The sequence below is a fragment of the Rana temporaria genome, chromosome 3 (assembly GCF_905171775.1).
Source record: "Rana temporaria chromosome 3, aRanTem1.1, whole genome shotgun sequence".
NCBI classification, from domain to species: Eukaryota; Metazoa; Chordata; class Amphibia; order Anura; family Ranidae; genus Rana; species Rana temporaria.
Window position 1 is genome coordinate 63,870,079 of NC_053491.1, and position 23,734 is coordinate 63,893,812.

A 23,734-nucleotide genomic window follows, 5' to 3' on the forward strand; every position below is an offset into this window, starting at 1 on the left:
TAGGTCCCCCACTATCCTAGCCAATAGGGATGCATAGTTGAGGTTGTATAACATTTTTTGATTTGATGTGATATGAACCCCCAGATAGAACAGGGAGTCCTTCTTCCATAAGAAGGGGTATGCCTTCCTCAACTTCCTCGCTATCTCTTGAGGTATGTGGCTGGGTAGAAGTATTGATTTTTCAAAATTAATTTTGAAATTGGACAGATGCCTGTATCTGTCCACTTCCTGAATAAGGGCTATTAAAGATGTCTGTGGTGTTGAGAGGTAGAATAAAAAGTCATCAGCATAAGCCGATACCTTATGTTCCACATCCCCAATACATGTCCCTGCTATTTCCCTATTACTTCTAATCTTACAGAGAAATGGCTCTAATATTAAAGCAAATATTAATGGTGAAAGTCGACAGCCCTGTCTCGTTCCATTTCGTATATTAAGATAATCCGATATTGTCCCATTCACTTTAACCTTTGCTCTTGGGTCCGCATAAAGGGCCATTACCCATCCCATCATGCGGTCCCCCAGGCCCACCCCCCTCAAGACTTCACTCATAAAGCCCCAATTCACCCTATCGAAAGCTTTTTCAGCATCCATTGATAGTATGGTCTTTGGGGCTTTCTCTGGCCCATGTTGCATCCAATGAAGGAGGTGAAGTGCCCTGATGGTGTTGTCCCTTGCCTCACGTCCTTTCATAAAACCTGTCTGGTCTGGGTGCACGAAGTCCCCAATATGCTCTTGTAATCGCAGAGCTCGAATTTTGGCCAGCAGTTTAGTGTCTGAGTTGAGCAGTGAAAAAGGCCTATAATTGGCACAGTTCTAAGAGTCTTTCCCTTCCTTTGGAAGTACCGTAAGGTACGCCAACAGAGCTTCTGGAGGCAGAGGATTAGTTGCATTAATTGTGTTAAAATAGTTGCACAGCGGTTTTATCAGCTCGGCCGAATATTTTTTATAATAAGTATTTGTCAGTCCATCCGAGCAAGGACTTTTTCCTGACGGCAAGGCTGCTATTGCTCTGCTCAGCTCTTCCACTATAATTGGATGTTACATTTCTGTAGTTTCCGATAGGGTAGGCATTGATGACTCCCTGGTATAATCTTGTATCTCTTCTGTGGTCCTCCCTATCCCCTATTTGTGAAGTCACCGGTACCTGGATATTATATAGGTTTTCATAGAATCTATGAAATTCTCTCGCTATGGCCTGAGTTTCCACTATCCTTTTGTTTTGTGTTAATAGGCTATGGACATGTCTAGACTCTTGTGTTTTTTAAGTTGTTTAACCAGTAACCGCCCACATTTGTTCCCTTGCTCGTAGAACCTATGAGCAAAGTATCTACGTTTATTATTAATTTTTCGATCTAAACATTGTGCTAGTTCTCCTCGCAAAGTCTGGAGTTGTTGAATATCTAAGGGCTCGAGATTTGTTTTGTATGGTGGGGAGAATCACTAAGTGGAGATGCGCTTAGGGTTAAAGTTCATAGGTCAAAGGTCAGCTAGGGTTAGGGTTTGGGTTTGGGTTGAAGAATATGGCTAGGACTCAGGAATTGGAACAGGGACCTCCCCCAGAGGTCAAAGGTCAAACACGGGTTCCCAAAGGTCACAGGGCGTGGCTGCCCCACCCCCACCAAAGTGTACCGCCTACCCCAACTAAGTCGGGGAATGAACAAGTCGGGGTAAGCGTCTTGGCCGGATTCAATGAATGGATGGCCACATTCACCTGCTAATAAATGAAGATAACATTACACAGTCCCCAGCACCTCTGGACCCCTTTACATTACACAGCCCCTGCACCTCTGGACCCCTTTACGTTACACAGCCCCCCTCCTGCGTATTACACAGCCCCCAAGCTGTGTAAGCACAGAGGGGTGGGGCATTTTTTTTTTTTTTACAATGTTCCTTTGAAAAAAATAATTCTGATCACTTTATTGCTGTCAGAAGGAATGTAAACATCCCTTCTGACAGTAATGGGCAATGATAGGTACTCTTTATGGAGGGATCTGTGGTCTATAAAACCCCAGATCCCTCCTTTGCACTTAAAAGCATTCAAAACGCCAAGTTTGGTTGTTTTTGAATGCTGTCAATTTTGTCGCCTTTTAACCACTTGCCGACCGTTCCCTGGCGGCCCACGAATGTGGTCGGCAAAGGCAGAACAGGGGGATGCCTTTGTAAACAAGGCATTCCCCTATTCTGCCCAGTGACACTGTCACTGATGGCTGTTCCCCGTGATCGGTCATCAGTGACGTGTCATTTAGCCACGCCCCCTAACAGTAAGAATCACTCACTAGCGCTGACTTAACCCCTGCAGCGCCACCTAGTGGTTAACCCCTTCACTGCCAGTGTTATTTTTACAGTAATCGGTGCATTTTTATAGCACTGATCGCTGTAAAAATTACAATGGTCCCAAAAATGTGTCAAGTGTCTGTGTCCGCCATAAAGTCGCTATCACAATAAAAATCGCTGCCATTTCTATTAAAAAAAAAAATATTAATAAAAATGCCATAAAAATATAGATTTTTTTTTTCAAAATTGTTGCTATATTTTTGTTTATAGCGCAAAAAAATAAAAACCGCAGAGGTGATCAAATACCACCAAAAGAAAGCTCTATTTGTGGGGGAAAAAAGGACGTCAATTTTGTTTGGGAGCCACGTCGCAGAACCTCACAATTGTCAGTTAAAGCGACGCAGTGCCCAATCGCAAAAAGTGGCCTAGTTTTTGACCAGCAAAATGGTCCGGGGCTGAAGCGGTTAATGCTTCTGTAAACCGTAAGGGATGTCGTGACATCCCTTCTGGGTTACTAGATCCGAGACCTGATGGATGCCGATTCTGGCGATTTAACAACCTGAGTGGCTTCTTAGCCGCATCGGTTGTTATCCCAAGAAAGCCAACCGCCGGCATGCATGCAGCTGCAGACATCACACGGTACAATTTAGGTTGCTGACCCCTGCATAGAGTTTCGAGATGGCATGTGACCAATTCTAATTGGGAAGGCATAAATCCTCAAATGGGGTCAGGTACCTGTGAAGACTAATCTTGTCTGTTCATAAAAGTGGCAAAGCTGAAAGTAACAAAGCAATCACCCATGACATGGCTAGTGGAGGGTTCATAAGCCCACAGAAGAGTTGCAATCTGTCAGGTCCAAGTGCCTGATGGAGGGGGTGGGAGACGAGGCTTACCAACACAGAAAGCGGCTACATACATTTCTGATGGGAATTCCAGGATTGCAGTCATGGGGCTGGGAAAAGAGGAGAATTCTATATCTTCTAATCATAGAATCCTAGACCTGGAGAAGTGACAAGATCAAGGGGGGCTCTGATGATGACGAGGGTGGATGACTATTGGGGTGGACCAAAGGGAGAGAAGTTAACGGTAACAACAAGAGGTTTCTCTCCAGGTCGACCCATTGCTTAAATTGGATATGGTGATGCCAATCTAAAATTTGGCATAATACAGAAGAGGCTTGGTATATTTCAAGGTGGGGTAGCCCAGCGCCACCATCAGTTTTATTCTTCACTAGAATATTATAACACAGTTGGGCTGGAGAGAGAGGCCAGAGAAATTTGAGTAATGCTAAACAGTCAGAGTGAAAGAAAAGATGAGGGATTGGCATGGTTTGACAGACATAGAGGAACCGAGGTAGGATGTTTTTCTCTACAGCTTTAGGTTTATTACCTACCTGTAATGAAGTATGACCCATGATGTGCAGGCTGCTGAATTCAGTAGAAATCTTGACTACAGGGCTGTCCTGTCTTCCTGCTGCTGAATTTTTGGCGCCATGGGAGTTTACTTCAATCAGATGAGGACATGCTCCTTCCTGCCCTCACCTACATTGGAAAATATTATTTCACTGATTACACTGCCTGTAACACAATCTGTGAATGGAGGAGAGTCTGTGAATCTCTCCCCATTCACAGATCAAGAGTTACTTCTCCTGTACCCTTAATGAACTCCAGGAAAAGGATTTTATGGTAAGTCGAAAATCCTGTTTTATAAAACATAAACTGAAATACAAATAAAGAAATCAAAATATTAAAACTATTTTTGTTTTGTAGATGCAGATTTCCTTAGGAATATTACATATTTAATTATGTTCCCTTTATTAAACCTGTTGTTTTGCTTTGCTCTTTAGCACCATCAATGGATCTTAGATCTGTAACAACTACGGTAGCTTACATTGCTTTGTCATTTTTTTTCTTTCAGGGGCTCGGTGTGCAATGTGTTGCTTACATCTTGTCAGGATGGCATTTGCCGCCTTTGGGCAGAAACCCTTTTGCCGGAGGATAGCCTTCTTGGTGGACAAATAATTGAGCATGGCAGTTCCAGTAGTAGCTTGTCCTTTACTGGAAAGCAAAAAAACAAAATTGAGCATGCTCTTGAGGTAACATGTCTTATGTTTACATCTGTACATTTTATGGCTAACGTTAAAACTGAAAATATATTTGGGAAAAAAATCCTTGTTTTCCTTTGTCACCTATTGATCATGTGCATAGATTTGACATTGTGATGAAATCTCTAGAAATCATTCCTCTTCAACAATTTTAGATGAAAGTGTCATAGTTGTTTACAGTGACCATCTTTTTTTTAAAAAAAATTCTGAATGCAGGACAGCAAAATTGAGTTGTAAAAGGATTCAAATATCCTGTTATTTGGTGCATAACACGCATGCCATGAAGTATGGGTTAAGACCTAAATGAGTGCCATAGTTGTAAATGCATAGTATGGGTAGTCCCTCCATTCTAGAAGTCGCCATTCCCGCGTGAGGACCAGTCATGGTTTTCGCTTGACAGTGATAGGTGCACAATCCAGCCCCGCTTTCAGCAGCCCATCAAACTCTTAAAGTCTGATAGATGCTGTGACTGAACATGGCTAGACCGTGCACTCAGTAGTACTTTTGTACATTGGCCTAAATGTACATTACCACTAGGTGCACCTCCCAACCTTGTCCAGCCACAACGGCTGTCAACCTGTAAAACTCTCAAGAGTCTGTTGGCAGCTGTGCTGGAGATAAGCTTCTGCCCTCCAGCTGCAGCTAAACACTGGAGCATCATGTATTGGAGCTAAACACCCGGTGTGCACAAGGTCGCAGTCCTGACAACTTGGGTCTCCCCTAACACTTTGAGTCAATCAGAGATGTTCCTAGTCATGTGTTCTGTGTTCAATATGTCAACAATAAAGATTGCAATCTTTAGGCTGGGTTCCGCGGTATCCGGGAAAAAAAATGAATTTTTGTCTGGAATTGCTTGTGAAAAATAGTGTTCTTCCCAGTATGTGAGGGTGTCTAGGCAATCTCTGCCTCTGTGGCTTCATAGCTGTGTCCCTGCTTTGTGAGGTATAAGGCACTGAAGGTCCAAGGAGATTGTGAGATCTGGTAATATCATTACTGTGCTGCTCTCAATGGTTTCCTTGCTCTGGAGGCTCTGTCATGAGGAAGCAAATCCCTGCCTAAAGCAAGATGGCTGCCTTCACCCAGAGAAACTGCAATGAGGGAACAGCTTCAGAGAGACCAAATTGAATACTGGTGATTGGTAATTTGCTATGTTCCAGGCTTTGCACCCCACCTCCCTTTAGAATTATGGACTATTGTATTTAGATCAGTGACATTAAATCCCTAATAATGCTGGTATAGCCTTTTGTGCTTTCACACCTGTATATCCATCAATGGACCAGAGAGATTTTCTATTTTTAGCAATTATATCTTTGATTCAACAGTAACTTTGTGTTAAAATCTGGAAGTAATGCCTAATGCCAAAAACCCTGTTTCACATTCTATCCAGTGATAGTTGAAAGTAACTAATGTTATCGAAGATGAAAGTAAAAATTGTATTCTGCAATTGTTCAAAAATTATAAACAATACCTAAGGGTTGATTTATTAAAGAGTTGGGGTTAAAGTGGAAAAAAAAACAGACAGGCTTTTTATTGCAGAAGAGGCATATTTTTTTCTCACTGCCTGATAACAGGTTGCTGTAGATTGTACGCTCAGCGACGCACGTGCACATTAGTGTAAAATCTCGCCATGCTTTGGTGCTGAGCATGCATGGGAGTTCTACAATTATGGCCCAACCAATAATAATGGCTGAAGATGACCGGGCAAAGATGAGTGCCGTCGAGGGCAGAAAAGTAGTACTGATTTTAGTTCAGCTTAAAAAGAATTCTATTCAGCCATTTATTAATCGTTAAGTTCCAAATTTGCAAGTTTTGCTGGAGCTAACATGCAAATCAAAGGCCAACCCTCTACGTAGTTTAAGGTTAAACCTTTTTACTTCTAATTTTAATGAGTGGCCACGAGTTTTGTTAAATTCCCTTCCGCAAAAAAGTTTTATCCCTATTGTGGGGTCACCAGTATGGTATTTGTAAATTTAAATCCTATCCCCTCTCAAGCGTCTCTTCTCTGCGATTTAGAGCGCCGACATGTGAACAGAGCCTCAAAGTGTATTTCCTCTTTTGCAGCCAAATGAGGATAACGGTTACTTTTATATTTGTTATATGTCCCCATTCACAAAGCATAAATTAGGAAAAATATTTAATATTTGCAGCAAAAACCTGTTCCTGAACTGCAGCAATGAAAAATCCCTTAATTAACCCTGTGTGTGCTTTACAGGCAGATCTTCATTGTCAGTTGTAACACTGTCTAACCTAACAGAGGGTTAAAGGTTTAGAGGGTGGGCTTCTTGCATTGTATGTTAATGAGGACAGACTTGGGACAGGTTCACTCTGTTATTGTTCAAAAAACCTTGCAGTCAACCGTGACTTGTATGAATGAGAACACTTTATAAACATATTGGGTTTTCTCAAATTTGACTGCAAAAATAGAAATATGCTTTAGGTTTTTTTTTAAGAATGAAATATTTCACAGTACAAGCCGATAGGAGAGGTTAGTGAATGCTTGTATTAAAGCAATTTTACTGCTTGTTAAAAATGTTAATACTTTAATATATATATATATAGTCTTGGCACAGATGCACTTTAACACCTATAATGGATAGCATCTTTCCAACCACCCAGTATCCTTTCTTTCCCCTTTGTAGTGGTAGTGTATATGATGTAGTCTGTTGGCCTCCATAGACACCCTAATAACTTCAGAATTTTCAGATAGCAGAGTGTTAAATCTTAGCCTTGGAGTATTGGTTCAGTGTGTGCAGATAGTCTTACCTTCTCTTCTCACAGAATCTGCACAACGTAATTTCAATCCTTATTCCATGTTAGTAGTAGTAATTTCCAAGCACAGGAACCAAATTATCATTGATGACAGCTGTTGTGGTCCTCACATTTGTTAAAGCAGTTGTAAACAGCTGAAGAATAATAATTAAAAAAAAATCTTATAAGACAATGGCATAATGTGCTAGTATACATCGCATACTAGCACATTATGAAAGGCTTACCTTAGAACGAAGCCCTTCCAGTGGCGCCCGCTCACCGCTGAGATGGCTGACATATTCCCCCAGTGTTTCTTCCAGTTTTGTAGACCCTGGCGCTGTGAGTGGGCGGGGTCACGATGATGTCACTCCCACTCATGCGCATAGGAGCCACTATTTCCGGCACGGGCTCTAAAGGTCTGGCACTGTAAGCCAGACCTTCAGAACGCATGCGGCGATGATGTCATTGGCTGCATGCACTCTGAATATCTCCTAAGCAAATTTAGGAGATATTTACAGTACCTACAGGTAAGCCTTATTATAGGCTTACCTGTAGGTACAAGTGATGTCCCAGAGTTTACAACTTCTTTAAGTGTGTATTCTTAGGCTCTGTTCACCCCTATGCAGGTGTGACTAGGTGCCTGCATTTTTGCCTCTTAAGGTACATTGTGTTTAGGGCTCAATGGGCTGCCCTACATATGACAATTACACAAAAAATGTGGGCTTTTTTCTTTTAAATTGCATCACACTACAATGCATGGCAATAAATGAACATACATTTTGATGCAGTTTAGGGCACATGCGTTGGTTGGTGCATTTAGGGTGCCATTAGGAATGAATATTGCTATGGGAATGCATGTGATCTTACACATGTTCCCAAATTGCAAAAGTGTGAATGGGACTTTAAGTGGATATCTGTAATGCCAATAAAACTTTTTTTATTCTTTTTTTTATACAGACAATTCATCACCTGAAACATTTGAGAAGAGGTAGAAGACGGTCTTCTGTTCTAGCTGCTCACACAGAATTGGTACCAAGTCAGCCAAGCCAGCTGGAATCCCACAGGCACATCTCACATCATGCCAATTCCCTTTGTCACTTTCATATAGCAGCGAGTATAAATCCCAACACAGGTAAATTTAGAGACAAATATTTTTCTATTATTATGTCTTTATTGCCCATTGGATAGATTGGTCTTTCCCCAGTGATAACCCACCTCCAACACACACACACACGTACGTACACCCCATGTATCCCTCCTCCAGCACACACACTCTTTTCTCCTCAAGAGACTTCTCAGTCTGTGGTCCTTAACCTCTTATTGATCAGCTGCCTCCCTCAGTCCACCAGCTTTTAAACATTAATCCCTAAGTGACCAGTCTGTAGCGTATGTGATCTGCTTCAAGAGCATGTGCATATACACTTCAGTGATGAATATTCAGTGTGTTCCCCTTAACTCCTTAAGAGACCTGTCCCTAGCATATTGGCATGAACTCCTTAGTATACAGGCCCCAGCTCAGGTGTCAACCCCTCAGAGCCCATTCCTTTGCACATATGTGATGGCCCCTCAATGCCTCTCATCACCCAATACCTAGCTCATGTAGGTTAACCCCTCTGCACTTATACCCAATTGTATGCGTTTTAACCTCCCAGCACGTTTGCTTATGTCTTTTGCTTATGTGCATTAATCTCTTAAATATCAGTAGCCATTATTTTATGCCAGGAAGGCAATCACATTACATTGGAAGAAACAGGCATCCCCTCCTCTTTTCTTATGGGAACAACTGGTTATCAAGGTTATCAACGTTCTTCCTTATTATAGAGATGCATACTTTCTCAGAGGCTGTCCCAAGAAATATGACAGAGTTTGGGCCAAATGGCTAGCTAAACCTTCCACGGCTGTGGATGATTAATACCTTCAATAGGTAGCCCCACCTATGTTCTTTGGGAGTTGTGAGCTTGTCAGGATCCCTTGGGCTTTTACAGTTAATGTGACTAAGCTGGTCAGAGGTACATAAGTCTTTTTCTAACTTGGTTATGTTATATGTTGTTACAGTCCTTTTGGCCACTTTATTTTACTGTGCACTACTTCTGATGCCTTTATGCCCCTGTGTGGGCTATGTGCCTGAGATGGCACTGTTTGTTTTGTACGTACCTCTGTATGCTTTGTACTACTATATACAACCAGTGCATGTGTGATAATCCATAGATTAATAATTACATAGTTGGGTTGAAAAAATATGCAAGTCCACCTTGTTCAAACAATACATACAAAACCTCCATAAACACAACCATATATCCACAGTTGATCTAGAAGAAGGCAAAAACAAAAAGCATGTTTAATGTCCAATTTGTTTCAGAGGGGAAAAGAAAATCCTTTCAGATCCCCCAGGATCATCTACCTCTGGTGTTACTATCTAGTCTCCTGAACTAGTTCATTGCTGGAATTTTTTCCACATCTTTACAGCTCTAATGCCCACCATACATGGTTCAAAACTTGGCCGGTTCAGCAGGAATGAAATTCGAACCATGTATAGGCAGGTTGAATGTACCAAGCTGATTTATCCGCTTATTAGAGGTATAAATTCACTTCGGTACAACCAGCCTGCTGGATTTTACTTGCAATTATTAACCCCCCCTCCTGTCGGAAGAATACAATGTCTCGGCAGGAGGGATTCCCCTGTCAGCACTGTTAATGGCGGAATCTTGCACATTTATTTTATGCAACCTGGTGGTGGCAGTAAAGAAATTTGCACTGTCTGTGGCTGGCCTTACAGTGGAGAAGACTTTCTGTATGTTGAGGTTAAATCTTGTTTCCTAAAAATTTAAAGAGTGCCTCATCGTGCTCTGTAATGACCTGAAAGTGAATAACTCAACACCAAGTTTACTGAATGGACCACCTATTTATTGTATAAACCTAATTTATAATAAGCAATGCATATATTGCCTCAGTACAATCTCTTAGTGCACTCAAGCTATTATTTTTTAAAGATTATTTTCTGTAAACTACAGCCTTAATTTAAAAGTGCTGCAAAAATATCGTCCTCTCCTATTCAACTCATTAACAGACTGCAGTCTCTGAGAGTGATCAGATCCTACCTACCTGTCTGAACTCCTATTTTTTTTTTATCCCTGGGCCCTGTTGATATTTGATTGCCAAGATAATCGTTAAGGTCCCTAATTTCATGGCACATTAGTTCTTGGCACCAGGAGTACGTTGGTGGTAGTTTTCCGTGGTATGAACACTATAGCTGCCAAATGTTTTAAGTAACCATTAAAATATAGTTCACACTACCTTGTAACCCTACATGAACACCTAAAGTGAAATAGCATTTTCTTTCTAATATAAATTAAGGGAGGACGAGTTAAAATGTCAGTTTTTATTTCTGTCTGTGCCCCCACTGAAGAGATTTACAGTATTTGTTTAAGAGAACAAAGGTGGAAGTGAAAGGAAGTTTTCCCAACGTGACAACTGTAGTATTCACCTCACTGTCCATACCATTGACAGTGATTACCAAGGACGGCTTTTTTTTTTTTTTTTTTTTACTTTGTTGATTAAAGCAAGCTTATTGTGTTATTTGTTTTAAAAATGTTTGCTTGTATCCTGTACCAGCCTAGTATGTGCCTGCATATTAAATTTAGCTTTTTCTTATTGATTTAGCTCTTAACCCCTAAAACAAACTCAGAAAGTGATAAAAAAAAAAAAAAAAAAACGTTTGCATTTTACGTCATCCATTTTCCCTAGAAGTGCTTACTAACTGTGGGGGAGGTGCTTTGACTGGGGGAATGTAAAGATCTGTGTTCCTGCTTTCCAGGAACACAGGATCAGCACATTTCCTTCTCACAGAATGGCAGTCTGCCTTGTTTATATGGGTAGACTGCAATTCTGCCTTTCTCCTAACCAATTGGCGGGTCCCGGCGGACATTGCGTCCTCTGATAAGCTCCTGCTAATGTCCAATTACAGCGGGAGCAGGTCGCAGGTGGCATCTGTGCTCCCCACACCCGGAACTTGCAGATCATGTACTAAAGTAAATCTACGGTGGTAAACTGGTTTAAAATAGGTCCATAGCAACCTACAAATGTACCTTTTCCTTGTCATTTATTCATCATCTTGCTGGTCTCTAGACTGTTCCCTGTTCGTGGGGGTCTCCTTAGCTGGCCGGGTGCCAACTAGAAGCCTGTGTGCACATGGCCCCAACCAGGACCTGAGCCAAGCTGTGTGAGACCATCGAAGCACACACCACCGGGCAGGCCACGCCTCTGCTCCCTCCTCCTCCTCCTCCCTGCACATTGAGCTTTAGCAGCTTCTCTCTCCCCCCTATCTTCAGCAAAGCTTTAGGCTCCATTCACATCTATGCAATTTTGGGTGTTTTTCTGCTCTAAGCCTCAGCTCTAAAAACGCCCAAAAGACAAATCCCATACATTTCAATGGCCCCTGTCCACATCTGAGCGTTCTGTTGCCTAAAGCAAAATGCCAGTCGCTCAAAGTACATGAGCTTTTTTTGCAGATTACAGGCGTTTTACTGCTTTTACATTGGTGACCTTTTGAACTTTAAAATGCCTGTACAAAAACACCCCAAAAAAATTCCAGAAAAATACCTGTAAAATAGCAACGTCTAGATGTGATCGGAGCCTTATGCCGCGTACAGACGGTCGTTTTATGCGATGTAAAAAAACGACGTTTTTAAAAACGTCAATTTAATTGACCGTGTGTTGGAGAAAACGTTGTTTTATGTCTTCTGAAAAACGACCAAAAAAAATTGAAGCATGCTTCAATTTTATGTGTCGTTTTTCAAAACGTCGTTTTTTACTGTGTAGCAAAAAACGACGTTTCAAACTACGTTTTTACACCCGCGCATGCCCAGAAGCTAGTTATGAAGCGAGCTTCAATGGAAAAACGTGGTGAACGTAACCTCGCTTTGCTAGAGCACTGTGAAAAAACGATGGTGTGTAGGCAACATCGTTTTTGAAAATTGAAGTTTCAAAAACGTTGTTTTTTACTTCACAGAAAACGTCGTTTTTTTACATCGCATAAAACGACCGTCTGTACGCGGCATTACAGTGTTCAGGGGTAGCAGCGCAGTGAAACCTGGAGCCAGCAGCATTGAAGGGTGGAATAAGTCATTTGTGTTTTGGGGAAGGGGGCTTGCACATGAACAGGATGTTTTTTTTACCTTAAAGGCATAGTACAATTTCAAATATTTTCGTTCTTTTATCTAGGCATTAGTGTAGTTTGTTTGCCTTGCATTGTAATGATGGGCTTGCGTGTTGTTGCAGTTTGTAGTGTCATGGCTGATCAGTTCCCCTATGTCCATGTGTTCATTCACCTACCTCCTCTTTATTTGCTAAAGAATAAGCAGCTGCTTGTTCTGGGTCTCACAGCTTCCAATCCATGCCTCACCATTTTCTCTGTGTTGCATCGAAAATGTAGGTGTTCTAATTTTATGAAAATACTTCATTGCTCTGTCTGTGTGTCAGATCGAATTGCTGCAGCAATGCTAGACAGACAGGGAATTGTTGAATATGTAGTTTCTTTGCAGGAAATGTCAGTTCTTAGACTACAGAGGTCATGCATTAACCTGTGCAGTGCCATGCCGCATGCCTCATGTTTGAACACACAATTTCTGACACCAGAAAGTGATGACTTACTCTACCATAGGCTGTGAATACAAGCCAACAAATGACACCGTGAAACTACATCAATGCGTGGCTTATGCAAGTGAAAAACACAAGGTGCAGGTAGGAAGGTTTATAATGCCTTAAATGCTGTGAATGCATTAAGTTTAAAAATGACTAGCATTTAGAATGACTTTAACCCCCTAACACTAACCTAACCCTTAAAATGAACCCCCAACATAAATTAACCACCATTCTATACACGCCTCATCTGGCACTGGGAGGCTCTGCAGCGTACAGCACAGAGATTCTGACACCAGAATAAAATATTTATGAACTCTAAAATGTGATTGCCCTCTCTTACCCACATACATCTGTAATTTATTTTATTATTTTTGAGATGGACATTTTTTTTTTTTGTGGGTGGTGCAGACAGACCTGTACAGAATTTAACTTAATTAATAACAATTTTATTCAGATGACATGTTTAAACTGGAAGATTTGTTTTACAAATGAAAGGTTGAAATCATCTATTTTTTTTTTTATTCAATAATTTTTACAGATATTCCATCTGTTTTGGCCGGCGTAGCGTTTAACCTGGACGAAGGTTTTGGAAGCTTTGTAGTTCACTGGCTTGATAACAAGGAATTGCATTTTACGTCATCCATTGAAATATTTATACAGCATTTGAAAACTATTGTGGAGCAGCAGTCGGACAGTGGAGATGATGAGGAAGATGAAGATGGTTTGCAAATGAAGCTGGACAATGGTTAGTTTTTTATTGGCGCATAGAAACTAAAAAAAAATGCTGCATTGTTTTGGATAAGAAAGCAGCACAATAATTCAGAATCCTCCTACCGTGTTTCACCAAAAATAAGATCTACCCCGAAAATAAGACCTAGCGTTATTTTCCAGGAGGACTGCAATATAAGCCCTACCCCGAAATGAGCCCTAGTTTAAAATGCTTGTAAAATCCTATAATCCACTCTATTACAGTAGTAGATAATGTACAATGTGTGTGTTTCTATAATATAAATGCGGGGAAGAGAGCTCCGGCGGGTCACAGAAGCTTAGAACGCCGCTGTAACGAAGGTATTTGGCACAGTTATATTACAGAAACACACATTGTACATTATATATTACTGTAATAGAGTGAATTATAGGATTTTACAAGCATTTTAACTTGGTTCACACCAGGGATTCCTGTCTGGCAGGGAGAGAAGAGACAGCACATTACATGGCAAGACCTACCCCAAAAATAAGCCCTACTGTGTCTTTTAAGTGTATGTTTGTACACTTCAATACAATATTTGAAAGATTCATATTTATTTTTTATTTTTTGAAGATCTGTTTTTTTTTAGCTGTCAGATTTATGTACAAACATAGGGATGTTTGGTTTGAATTAGAAAAACCGTGCTAAAGTAGAAATGAAGCTCAGCTTTAATGATCAGGAATATCTTTTTCTTCTCCGCTTCTGCACAGTTATCATATAGTAACAAAGGTTAAGCACGTATGTATGCCATAGTTTGTGAAAATGGATACTGGTGAGCTGCTTATTTGTATAGCAATTCCTTTTTCAGCAATGAACATATGTAAAAGATTAGAGTCATTTGGGTATGTTTTATGATTTTTACCAGCTGCTAATTTTAGAGCACTATCCTGCATTTTAATTACACTCCGAGTTCTCATTTACTCATTGGTCATACATTTTAAATAAAAAAGATTCTATTTTTCTGTGTGTGTGTGTGCTATGGGTCTGTAAATCATAATTTGATTTTATGCTTCGTTGTAGGTGAGCCGGAGGGCGGAGGATCTTTGACCGGTTCTCCTGAACATGAGGAAGCGGAGAAAGATTTGAGTACTAAAGCTTCATCACCGGGTGCTACCCTGCCTCTACCAACCGTATTATTAGACCGGAAAATTGAATCCCTTCTCACCGAATGGAACAAGAGCGCAGATATGCTTTTCACTATTCACCCTGTAGATGGTACTTTTCTGTTGTGGCATGTGAATTACTTGGATGAGTACAATCCAGGAATCTTTAGACAAGTTCAGGTATTTATTTCAGCAGTATTCAAATTTAAAGTTTTATGGTTTTACGTTGTTATTTTTACCTTTTTGCTATATTTAGACTGATTACAGTTTTATGCAAAGTCAGAAAACATTTCCCGGTTAAAAAACAAACGGCAAATGTCCCATGTGTATTTTGGTCTGTCCGACAGAAACCAGCCATTTGGCTTCTGTCAGACAAGTATGCTGGAAAACCAGCTGCCAACCAACTCCTGATCAGAGTTGTCTTGTGACGGGGGCCGCCCCCCTGTCAGGACACAACAGCTCGGGGGGGGGGGGGGGGGGAGATCGCTGTACTTACTTTGCATAGTGAGTACAGCGGCTCTGACCGGAGCCTACCTTTTTTATTTTGTTTTTTCAACTCGCTGGGTTGAATGGAAAAGAACGAATAGTGTGTTCCAGGCTTTGCTTGCAGCCCTGATAGTCTTTAGGAAGATATCAGATGGGTTCTTCTTGTCTGATAGTGACCACAACGTGCTGATAAGTTAAGTTTATTACTTGACTGATAAGATAAATTTCCAACAATTTGTTGTGAGGGCAAGCTCCACAGTCCCGGCACAACAAATGGGTGATTTACAGCCTATGTGATTACAATAGCTTGCATGTGACTGCTTTTGTCCTGAATTTGACAGCGAGACGAAGGAAAGTCTTTAACGGGTACAAGACGGTAATAAACACTGGTCCACTTTAGGACCCATGCACACTGGACATTATGAACATGTCAGTAACTAGCTGTAGAATGAGTTTTGCAGTGTTGAAGGGCATTTTAGAGGCAAAAAAAAACGCCAAACCCCTGTAAAAAGCAGCATTTTTTACACCAAGGTGTTTATTTACGAATACTGGAAAGTGCAAAACCAGGCTCACTTCTGCATAGAAACAAATCAGCTTCCAGGTTTTATTGCCAAAGCTTAATTGAACAAGCTGAAGTTAGAAGCTGATTGGTTTCTATGCAGAAGTGAGCCTGATTTTGCACTCTCCAGCTTTAGTAAATAAACCCCCAATGTGCATGAGCCTTATGAATGACTTGGTGCTTTGCAGACATCCTAAACTAGTAATAAAGTCAACCCAACTGATTGGCTCTTTTTCCTAGATAGCATGGCCATAGAAGTGTCTTGACTTCAATACAACCAGCTTGTTTTTTCGTACGAATACTGCGTACACATTTTTTGATTTTAGGGCCTGTTCACACCAGCAGTTCTCACCTGAGCAAGTGGTTACTGGCCTGCAGTGGTTTCTTTGTTTTTGTCTTTTTAGAGAATTTTATTAAAATCTCAAGTGACATTTTATTTAGTTCTTTTGACTGCAGCACAGTTTCAATGTGGTAGTTTACATTGCAACCCGCTGCACTCACCACCGCAATGCATTTATGCACCAACGCATTCACATTTATAAATTGTGATGAGACATGGATGCTTCTGTTCCTGTGCTTTTCCTAAGTTGTGTACTTTTTACCTTACCTACTTGGAGCCCACAGTAGGTCTAATGCAGGGATCCTCAAACTATGGCCCTCCAGCTGTTGTAGAACTACACATCCCATGAGGCATTGTAACACACTGACATTCACAGACATGACTAGGCATGATGGGAATTGTAGTTCCTGAACAACTGGAGGGCCGTAGTTTGAAGACCCATGGTCTAATGGTTACTGTAGTCTGACTATATTTTACAATCATGAGCACCTCCCTAATTTAACCAATCAATCTGTTTTGCAGTCAGGCAGGCTTTTGCACTTCATAGCTGTTGGGAGATTTAGGGAGATCTACCAGATCAATTAGATTGTGATGCATGTGGTGAACTTGGCACTGTTGGCGTTCTCCCTGCTGCAAAAATGTTGCTGAAATCTTTTTTTGGACTACATTTGCCCTGTTGTGTTTACAAAGGCATACTGTATATTGGTATTGGATGTAAGTACTTGACCGTTCCCTTTCTGCTTTCTTTACTGTGTGCAGCCATCAGCGATGCAGCTTCCCTCACTTGTACTTTTGAGGCTGTTCTAATGCTTGTGTTTTCTTACTGCAGAGTAATGGGGTCGGGGGTGTTTTATACACAGAGAGAAGGAAACAGATTTGCTTAAGGGCCTCCTGGCATTTACATGCTGCTGTGCACAGCTTGGAAGAATAACAAATCAACATGGACTTGCTATTTAAAAATACATTTTGTAACTCTTTTGGTGCCAGCCATTTAAAAAAAAAAATTGACAAAGCCTACATAGTAGAGTCAAGTGTTAAAGTTCAAATTTTGGCTAGTGTGGTATCACTGGGGAAAATTCTGTATTGGGCTGTAAGGTATGTTGTTATTTAGCACTAGTTTTCAGCATTTTATTTAACACTGGAATTTCTGAATACCTAGTACATTGCTTTTCAAGGGAAAGAGATTTTGAGCAATACAAGATTTTGTTTCTCTTGCATTGAACCCACCCATGAAGTCTTATACAGTTGGGCTCTCCAGACTTGATTGTATTGTGTAAGTTAGCCGTGGAGTGCCCTCAAGGTCCAGAACCACGGCACAACCTGAGGTGTGACCCAGTCTTTGAAGATTCACTTCTTGAGTAGGCTGTGTGAGCCAAACACCTTGGTCTCCCTCATGATTGGGACCATTGGGCACTGTTTTTGAAATTCCCACTTCCACCGGTTTGATCATGGAAAGGAGTTAATGCTGAGGGATTGAGCACTAATCTGATGTGCTTGGAGTGTTGCAGTGCAGTCCACACTCTTTCCTGCCAGGCAGTGTTGAGGAAGAACCTTCCTGATGCTATTACTGTCTGCAAGTGACACTTGGATCTCTTCCTCAGCCACCTGACCTTTCCCTGGTACTCATCAGCCAGATTTGTGAGTATTTAAGGCCTTGTGTTGGAAGCAGCGTTATGTTGTCCCCATCCTGCAGTACAACATGTCGGATCTGGGACATTTGGGGATCAGTCCCACTGTCCCAGTTGTCTCCAATTCATGCTCCATTAATAAGTGAGTGAGTAACTTGTATAGCGCTACAAATGCGAACTAAATTGCCTCAATTTTCGGTCAGTGTCATCCTGATCCTTCGGAAGAGGTGGGTCCTACGTTTTTTCCTTAAGGCCCGATGGTTTTCTTCCATGCGGATGTTTGTGGGTAGAGCGTTCATTAGCCGTGGTCCTTGGACTGCAAATCTTCATTCTCCCTTCGATTTGTAGTGGGACTTGGGGATGTGGAGGAGGTTTTGGTTAGTTGATCGGAGAATACGATTGGGTGAGTAGTGTTTTATTTTCTCGCATAAATATTGAGGAGTGTTTTCTTCTTTGCATTTGTGGGTGAGGCAGAGGGTCTTGAAAGTGATCCGATCCTTACGGTTAGCCAATGAAGGGTCCTCAGGGATGGGGTATGGATTCCCAGTTTTTTTTCCCCATTACCAGTCTAGCTGCCTTGTTCTGGGCGACTTGTAGGCACAACATCTGGTATTTAGGTAGTCCCATGTAGAGGGAGTTTGCGTAGTCCAGTCGGGAATTGATGATTGTTCCAACTACTACTGCTTTCTCCTCTCTGGGATGAAGGGGATGAGTCTACGCAGCAGGCGGAGAAGCTGGTGAGATCCGCTGACTATTGATCCTATTTGTGCATCCATCGACATCTCTGAGTCAAGGATGACTCCAAGACTTTTGACTTTGGTGCTTGTGGTGATGGTCTGTCCAAGGATGGTGGGTGGTGTCCATGAAGTCTTAACTTTTGTCTTTCAGTTACAGTGCTGCCTGCTGTGTGCTGTCTGACCTCTGCTAGAGTCCTTGCCGTCTTTAGAATGTTTACCGGCTTTGTTGGATGTGGCCTCCTCATTGGCTCTACTCTGGGAAGATTTCACTGCAGTCATGCAATCAAATGTCACATTTTATTGTGGGCTCTGACTGCTGAGGACAAAGCATGCTTTCACACCTTCTCCTGCCGAATCCTTATCTGATCTGTTCATGCCAATTTCAGTGGCCTTTGAGCCTTCAGTTTGAGGCTTCGTCCAAAGTCTCAAATCCCTGGTTCGATGATCCTTTATCTGAGGAATTGAAGGCTTCAGACTGCTTTGGGTCTTATGCAGTGCACACCACCCTTTAGCCATATAGCATCTTTCAGTGCTGTCCCCAGTTAAGGCTCCTCTAGGGTTCCTAAGATCACCAAGCATTTGGTGATGGGGACTGGAAGAACCCTGACAAGCTGTTTTTCCTTCCCAAATGGCCATATGGACTTGTATCCATTTGAGTAGGTCTTTGCTACCCCTTTGGCAGTTCCATCTGTTATTAAGGACAAGCAATTGGGAGCCTTTTCTAAAACATGCTCAGAGATCCTCCCCTGCAACTCTCTTGGCTATGACCTTAGTCTGCTGAACACTAGCTTATTGGGCTAAAGCCATCAGAAAATATTTGCCTATAGCAGTTGATCCCTTAATTATAGTGTTGACGAGTTGGAGGTCTCCTATCTCATTTTCCTTTTTAAGCTTTTTATGCCCTTTGAGGGACAATGTCTCTTTGGAGCTGCCCTGAACACCCTCATCATAAATGTTGATGGGTCAAGAGTACCCATCTATCCCAGCAAAAGAAGCCTAGAGCCCAGTCTGGGAAGGCTGACTTCTCCTCAGAGGCCAAGAAGAGTTTTCCATTACTCCCAAGCCACAACTCTCAAAGCCAAGCTCCCAGCCTGCCTGAAAACCCTGGACTTCCAAATCTACTAAAGCCTCCTTCAGCGTTAAGGGACTTTCCAAAGTGGGGAGATGTCCGTTAGCTGTTGTGGACATTTGGGCAAATGTAACTTTCATCACAGTAAATTCCCAATAGGAAGATTCCAGGCCTTTTTGCCTTTTTGTAATATTCCTGCTAAAGCAGGGCTACTGGATGTCTTCTGCTGCTGCAAGCTTCATATAGATGCAAAGATTTCTGGCATGCGCCGCTCAGTGTGCATACCACTATCAGGCAAGGGGAAGCATTTATGACAGAAGAGCCCATTAGTTCATATTGGGTAATTCACATCATCCTTGAAAATCGGTGTATGATAACATTGCTTAGTTATTTTCTCTATCATAGTCTTTACCATATTATTTTTCGGTCAAATGTCATTAAAGACCATAAGCTTTTTATATACCTGTATGTATTTTAACAAGGGTTTTTTTTTTTTTTTTCAGGTTTCTTTTTCTTCACGGATTCCTGTTGCTTTTCCATCGGGGGATGCCAGCTCTCTTAGCAAAAACATAATGATGTATGCTTGCACTACCTCTGCTAGGGAAACTGCTTCCACTATACTGCAGCAGAAAATGACAGCAAGTGACCTAAGTTTAAATACATCCAAAACGCTTCCAAATGTCAGTGTGACGGCTTCAACTGTTATGATGGTCTCCAAGCATATTGATGGCTCGTTGAATCAGTGGGCAGTTACCTTTGCTGATAAATCGGCTTTTTCTTCAGTACTCACTGTGTCACACAAGTTTCGATATTGTGGCCACAGATTCCATCTCAATGACTTGGCTTGTCATTCTGTGCTGCCCTTGCTTTTAACCTCTTCACATCACAATGTGTTGGTGACACCAGACTCTGAATTCAATCCCTGGGATGTGGATAGAAGTAGTAAAGTAATAGATCCCATTAAGAATGTCAAAGGTTTCCCTAGGCAGCCTTTTAGAAATGCTGCAACTCAGACATTCCATGACCCAAATGCAATTTATAGTGAGCTAATATTATGGCGTGTTGATCCAATTGGACCCTTATCATACAGTGGAGGAGTCTCTGAACTAGCACGTATAAACTCTCTTCGCACTTCTGCCTTCTGCAATGTAGCCTGGCTTCCAACGCTTATTCCAAGTTATTGTCTCGGTAAGTGTCTAAAACTTGCATCACTTTTATTTTATTTTGTTATTTTAAGTGGCCATTTAAAAGAGGAGTATGGGAAACAACCCCCCCCCCCCAAAAAAAAAATCAATCATACTCACCTAGGTGAATGCAGCATTGGTCCGATGCTGCATCTGTCCCCTGCCGTTTCTAAGATCGAGAACCGAGCATTTAAAGGCCAATGAGCGCTCGGTTCTCAGTCTTCAGGGAGCAGAGGGCTGGTGACTATCAAGTCACTGGCTTTCTGCTCTCCCCTCCAGAGCTCTCTATAATGCCGTTCTGTGGAGGGGGGCGGGAGCAGCTGGCTCAGTCTCTCAGCACTGTGCTGAGAGGCTGGTTAGGCATCTGGCTGGATCCCAACATTAAAGTTAAAATTTAAATCTCTGCACTCCTGTGACTTGTTTTCAGCAGACGGCCGCTGAAAGCCTGACCCGGCCACTTCCACAACCCATCGCTCCAGTGGGCGAGGAGGGGAGCAGAGCGGAAAGCTGCTGACTGTCACCAGCTTTCTGCTCTGGGAGCTCTGAGAACTGAGCGATCGGTGGTATTTGATCGCTTTGTTCTCCGTGTTAGAGGTGCCGGGGGACAGATGCTGCATCCAGTTAGGCAAGTATGATTCTACAAAAAACCCAATTCCCATATTTCTCTTTAAAACTTTTAAAATGTGGCATTGCTTACACATTTAACAGAACTCTATTAACATTATTAGTTTTGTTAGTACTGTATTCATATAATTATTATCCAACACTTTAATAGGCTACATTTAGACTGTTTTCAAATGTAGCATAGAAATCATACCCTTTCAACATTATTAATATCCAACACATGAACAGTCTGTATACAGCCAGATCGTTGAATTCACAGCATGTTGAGAGTTGTTTGACTGTTGGTGGTAGGCATTGTCGTTTTTTTTTTTTGGTTTGGTTTGGTTTTATAACTAATGCACACATATAATACTTCCCATAGTCCATTTCTATCACTCAGGCGTTTGCATTGTTTCTTGTCGTTTTGTTTTTTAGGCACATACTGCAACTCTGCCAGTGCCTGCTTTGTTGCCTCTGATGGGACCAATCTGAGATTATATCAAGCAGTTGTCGATGCCAGAAAGCTACTGGATGAGCTTTCAGATCCCGAGTCCTCTGTAAGTGTTAATCATTTTATAATCTTATTCATTGAGGGACACAGATATTCAGGAAAATTTTGGTTATACTGCTTGCCTACAGGAGGATTAGGACAAAAACAAAAAACAGTGAACAACCTGGCTTTCTCCCTCCACTTCCCAGCATTCCTCAGTTTTTATTTCTAGTGTCCTAGGATAAAGGATGCCTGTTCTGCTGAGAAAAGTTTAACCTTACTGTTTGATAGCAATATTTTCATTCAAGGTTGCCTGTTCTTTAACCACTTGACCTCTGTAACATTTACCCATACCAGGCCATTTTTTGTTAAACGGCGCTGCGTTCATTTAACCACTTAAGGACCGCCGCACGACTATATACGCCCTTAGTTTGAAGAGGATATCTCGGTAACGGCAGCAGCTACTGGCACGACCAAGGTATCCATCTCTTCGGGCAGAGGCCCTATAAACGATAATGCAGCGGATTTGCTGCAAGATTGCCGTTATCGGCGGCGGGAGAGTTCCCCCTCCCACCGCTCTCTCGCGCCCTTCACCGCTTACCGGAGGCGATCGGGTCCTTTCACGTGCTGGGCATGGATACGAGTGAGGGCAAGATGGCCCCCACCCATCTCCATACCACAGCAAGGCGGAAGCAACGTCAAAACGTCACTTCCGCCCATACGTCTTAAAGGACTAATTTATTTTTGTTTCTTCAAATTATCATTTTTTTTGTTTTATTGCATTTTAGTCTAAATATGAGATCTGCGGTCTTTTTTTTCTGTCATTATTTTTTATTTTTTTTCCATTGCAGTTGCAGTTTACATTGCAGTTTACATTTAAACTGTGTAAAAATAAATAAAATCTAGTAACATTTTTTTTTTTTTTTTTTAAAGCGCCCCGTCCTGACGAATGAAAACAGTGTTCAAACCACTCATGTGGTTTGAGGTATCGCTGTGATCGTTGGAGCGAGTGCAATAATTTTAGCCCTAGACCTCCTCTGTAACTCAAAACATGCAACCTGTAGAATTTTTTAAACGTCGCCTATGGAGATTTTTAAGGGTAAAAGTTTGACGCCATTCCACGAGCGGGCACAATTTTGAATCTTGACATGTTGGGTATTAATTTACTTGGTGTAACATTATCTTTCACAATCTAAAAAAAATTGGGCTAACTTTACTGTTGTCTTATTTTTTTTATTAAAAAAGTGAATTAAAAAAAAAAAAAAGGCCGCTGCGCAAATACGGTGTGACACAAATTATTGCCATTTTATTCTTTAGGGTGTTAGAAAAAAATGTATAATGTTTGGGGGTTCTAAGTAATTTTCTAGCAAAAAAACTTGTTTTACCGTGTAAACACAGAGTCTGAAAAACAGGCTCGGAGCTTAAGTGGTTAACTGACAATCGTGCGGTTGTGTAACACTTTACCCAAATTAAATTGATGTCCCTTTCTTACACAAATAGAGCCTTCTTTTGGTGGTATTTGATCACCACTGGGTTTATTTTTTTGCACTATAAACAAAAATGGCAGACAATCAAAAAGAGAAATACATCCTCACATGTAGTGCGCATGTGGATGCATAATGATAACACGCATGCCACGTCCTAAACAAATTTTGTAAAGAGAAAATGGACTAGGGGCTAGTCATGGACTTTACGGGCATTATATGTTGGTAAGAATATAAGTCAGCACAAAAGGGAAATTTATAAAAAAATACTATTTATTACAAAAATTTATTTTAAACAAGTTAAAAAATATTCTCCAAAAGATGTGCACAAGATCATAAGGTAGCACAGCGTTGACAGGGATTATAGAGGCTAAGACGTAGAGGGTTTACACATGGTTATACTCAAAAGACATTCAAGTCAAAAAATAATAACAAAATAGAAAATAAGAGCAAAATTGTGGTGCGGACACCCGCTTTAAACCATGAATATGTAGTGTAACTCCTGGAGAGAGCCTGCAGATTAATCCACTGAAG

At 41.4% G+C, this 23,734-nt stretch overlaps 1 protein-coding gene across 9 annotated transcripts in view; it reads left to right on the forward strand.

Annotated features, from left to right (window-relative positions):
- Window positions 1–23,734, forward strand: part of DMXL2 (Dmx like 2) — a 250,506-nt gene that overhangs the window by 67,513 nt on the left and 159,259 nt on the right. For all 9 annotated transcript variants that reach the window (XM_040342664.1, XM_040342667.1, XM_040342665.1 and 6 more), the window contains exons 8-13: window positions 4,195–4,372; window positions 8,087–8,261; window positions 13,308–13,514; window positions 14,538–14,800; window positions 19,943–20,627; window positions 21,662–21,783. In XM_040342664.1, coding sequence (XP_040198598.1) covers window positions 4,195–4,372; window positions 8,087–8,261; window positions 13,308–13,514; window positions 14,538–14,800; window positions 19,943–20,627; window positions 21,662–21,783 — 1,630 coding nt within the window. The remainder of the gene's footprint in view (window positions 1–4,194; window positions 4,373–8,086; window positions 8,262–13,307; window positions 13,515–14,537; window positions 14,801–19,942; window positions 20,628–21,661; window positions 21,784–23,734) is intronic.